This window comes from Calidris pugnax, unplaced genomic scaffold (assembly GCF_001431845.1).
Source record: "Calidris pugnax isolate Ruff unplaced genomic scaffold, ASM143184v1 scaffold298, whole genome shotgun sequence".
NCBI classification, from domain to species: domain Eukaryota; kingdom Metazoa; phylum Chordata; class Aves; order Charadriiformes; family Scolopacidae; genus Calidris; species Calidris pugnax.
Window position 1 is genome coordinate 1,011,223 of NW_015091152.1, and position 1,756 is coordinate 1,012,978.

The 1,756-nt window shown below is 57.6% G+C and overlaps 1 protein-coding gene across 2 annotated transcripts in view; it reads left to right on the forward strand.

The window, feature by feature from the left end:
* CDKN1B (cyclin-dependent kinase inhibitor 1B (p27, Kip1)) overlaps positions 1–1,415 on the forward strand; it is a 4,936-nt gene extending 3,521 nt beyond the window's left edge. Inside the window, exons 3-4 of one of the 2 annotated variants that reach the window (XM_014959245.1) lie at positions 62–526; positions 1,261–1,415. In XM_014959245.1, coding sequence (XP_014814731.1) covers positions 97–526; positions 1,261–1,382 — 552 coding nt within the window. In that variant the 5' untranslated portion in view covers positions 62–96 and the 3' untranslated portion in view covers positions 1,383–1,415. Of the gene's footprint in view, positions 1–6; positions 527–1,260 lie in introns of those variants that run through there. The other variant, XM_014959244.1, reaches the window with a different exon arrangement.
* Positions 1,416–1,756: the final 341 nt, after the last annotated feature.

The following is a 1,756-nucleotide window of genomic DNA, read 5'->3' on the forward strand; positions in this document are numbered from 1 at the left end:
AAGGAGCAAAACAAGCGGCGCCAGAAGAAAGAAGGGGTTGCGGGGGGGGAGATGTCAAACGTCCGTATTTCTAATGGGAGCCCTACCCTGGAGCGCATGGAAGCCAGGCAGTCGGAGTACCCGAAGCCGTCAGCTTGTAGGAACCTCTTCGGGCCGGTGAATCACGAAGAGTTAAACCGGGAGTTGCAGAAGCACCGCCAGGAGATGGAGGAGGCATGCCAGAGGAAGTGGAATTTCGATTTCCAGAATCACAAGCCGCTGGAAGGCAGGTACGAGTGGCAAGCGGTGGAGAAAGGGACCTCGCCCGACTTCTACTTCAGACCCCCCAGGCTACTGAAAGCTGTCTGCAAGTCCGCCGGTCGCCAGAGCTTGGATGTAAACGGGAATTGCCAAACCGTGGTTTTTGTCGGTTCTCAGGGAATCTCAGAGGACACTCACTGTGTAGATCAAAAGACTGATGTGGCTGAAAATCAGACGGACTTTGCAGAGCAGTGCACCGGGCAGAGGAAAAGACCCGCCGTCGATGGTAACGTAACCCCTCGGCCACCCCAAGGCTCTGCCCGGCCCGACCCGGCCCCTCCGGGCTCCTTCCCCGGTGCCACGCGTGCCCCCGACGGCGGTGGGTTCTGCCCCCGACGGCGGTGGGTTCTGCCCCGCCGGGCACCAGGCTCGGTGGCCGCTCCATCCCCCTCCTCCTTTCGCCTTAAAAAAAAAAAAAAAAAAAAAATTTTTTTTTTAAAAAACTAAAAAGAAATATATTTTATAGCAGGGATTTAACTTCAAGACACCCCCCCCCCCCGCCCCGGGGAGGGGTGGAGGGGTGATGTGTGTGCGGGTGTCCCCCGCGTTTTGGGGGGTGTCCTCCCCAAATGGGAGCTTGGGAGATGATTTGCAAGTAGAAACCCTTAGACGGGGGTCATCCCCCCCACCGTCCCCCACCGTCCCCTCTGGGGGGACCCGGCCTCTTGCCCAGGTGGGAGGAAGTTCCTAACGCTCACGCCAAGCCAAAGAGCGATAGGGATTTTAGCCAAACCCCAAGAAATTTGGATCTTCTTACCTAGGGAGAAGCTCCATCTCCCCTCCCCCTGCTTGCTTTCACGTCGCCCATGGCTGACATGGGAATATCCCCCCCCCCCCATCCCCCCCGGCCCTATCTTCTCCCCAGGATGCCCAGCAAACATCTGGCAGGAAAAAAAATATTTGAATGTCACTTTCCTCCTCAACCCCCTCACCCTTTGTTTTTCATCTTCCCCTCCCTAGATTCCTCTCCTCAAAATAAAAGAGCCAACACAACAGAAGAGGAGGTTTCAGGAGACTCCCCCAGTGCCAGTTCAGTGGAGCAAACACCCAAGAAATCAAGCCCGAGGAGACATCAAACGTAAAGCCTTTAGGTGGGTTCCCCTTAGGGTGCAAGTAAAGGAAAGAAAAAGAGTCACCCCCCCCCCTTCTGAAAGAGGGAGGGGGGGGGCTTCGTGCTCCCCTGGGCTTTGGGGGTCTTTTCCCCGAGGAAGAGTGGCTTTTCCCAAGCCTTGGGAGATGATGGGTGTGCGGTGGGAGAGGATGGGGGGGTGGGATGCTTTTCAGGGCTTGAAAAGAACAAAACAAGGGGCCTGGGCCTGGGATGGGGCTTGGCGTGGGGGGGGAGCCCCGGCCCTGCTGTCCCCCCCCCTTGTAGGGACCGGAGGGCCCTGTCCCAGGGTGGTGGGACGGGGTTTCAGACGTGGCTGGTGCATCATGTCAGATGACAAGGGATCTC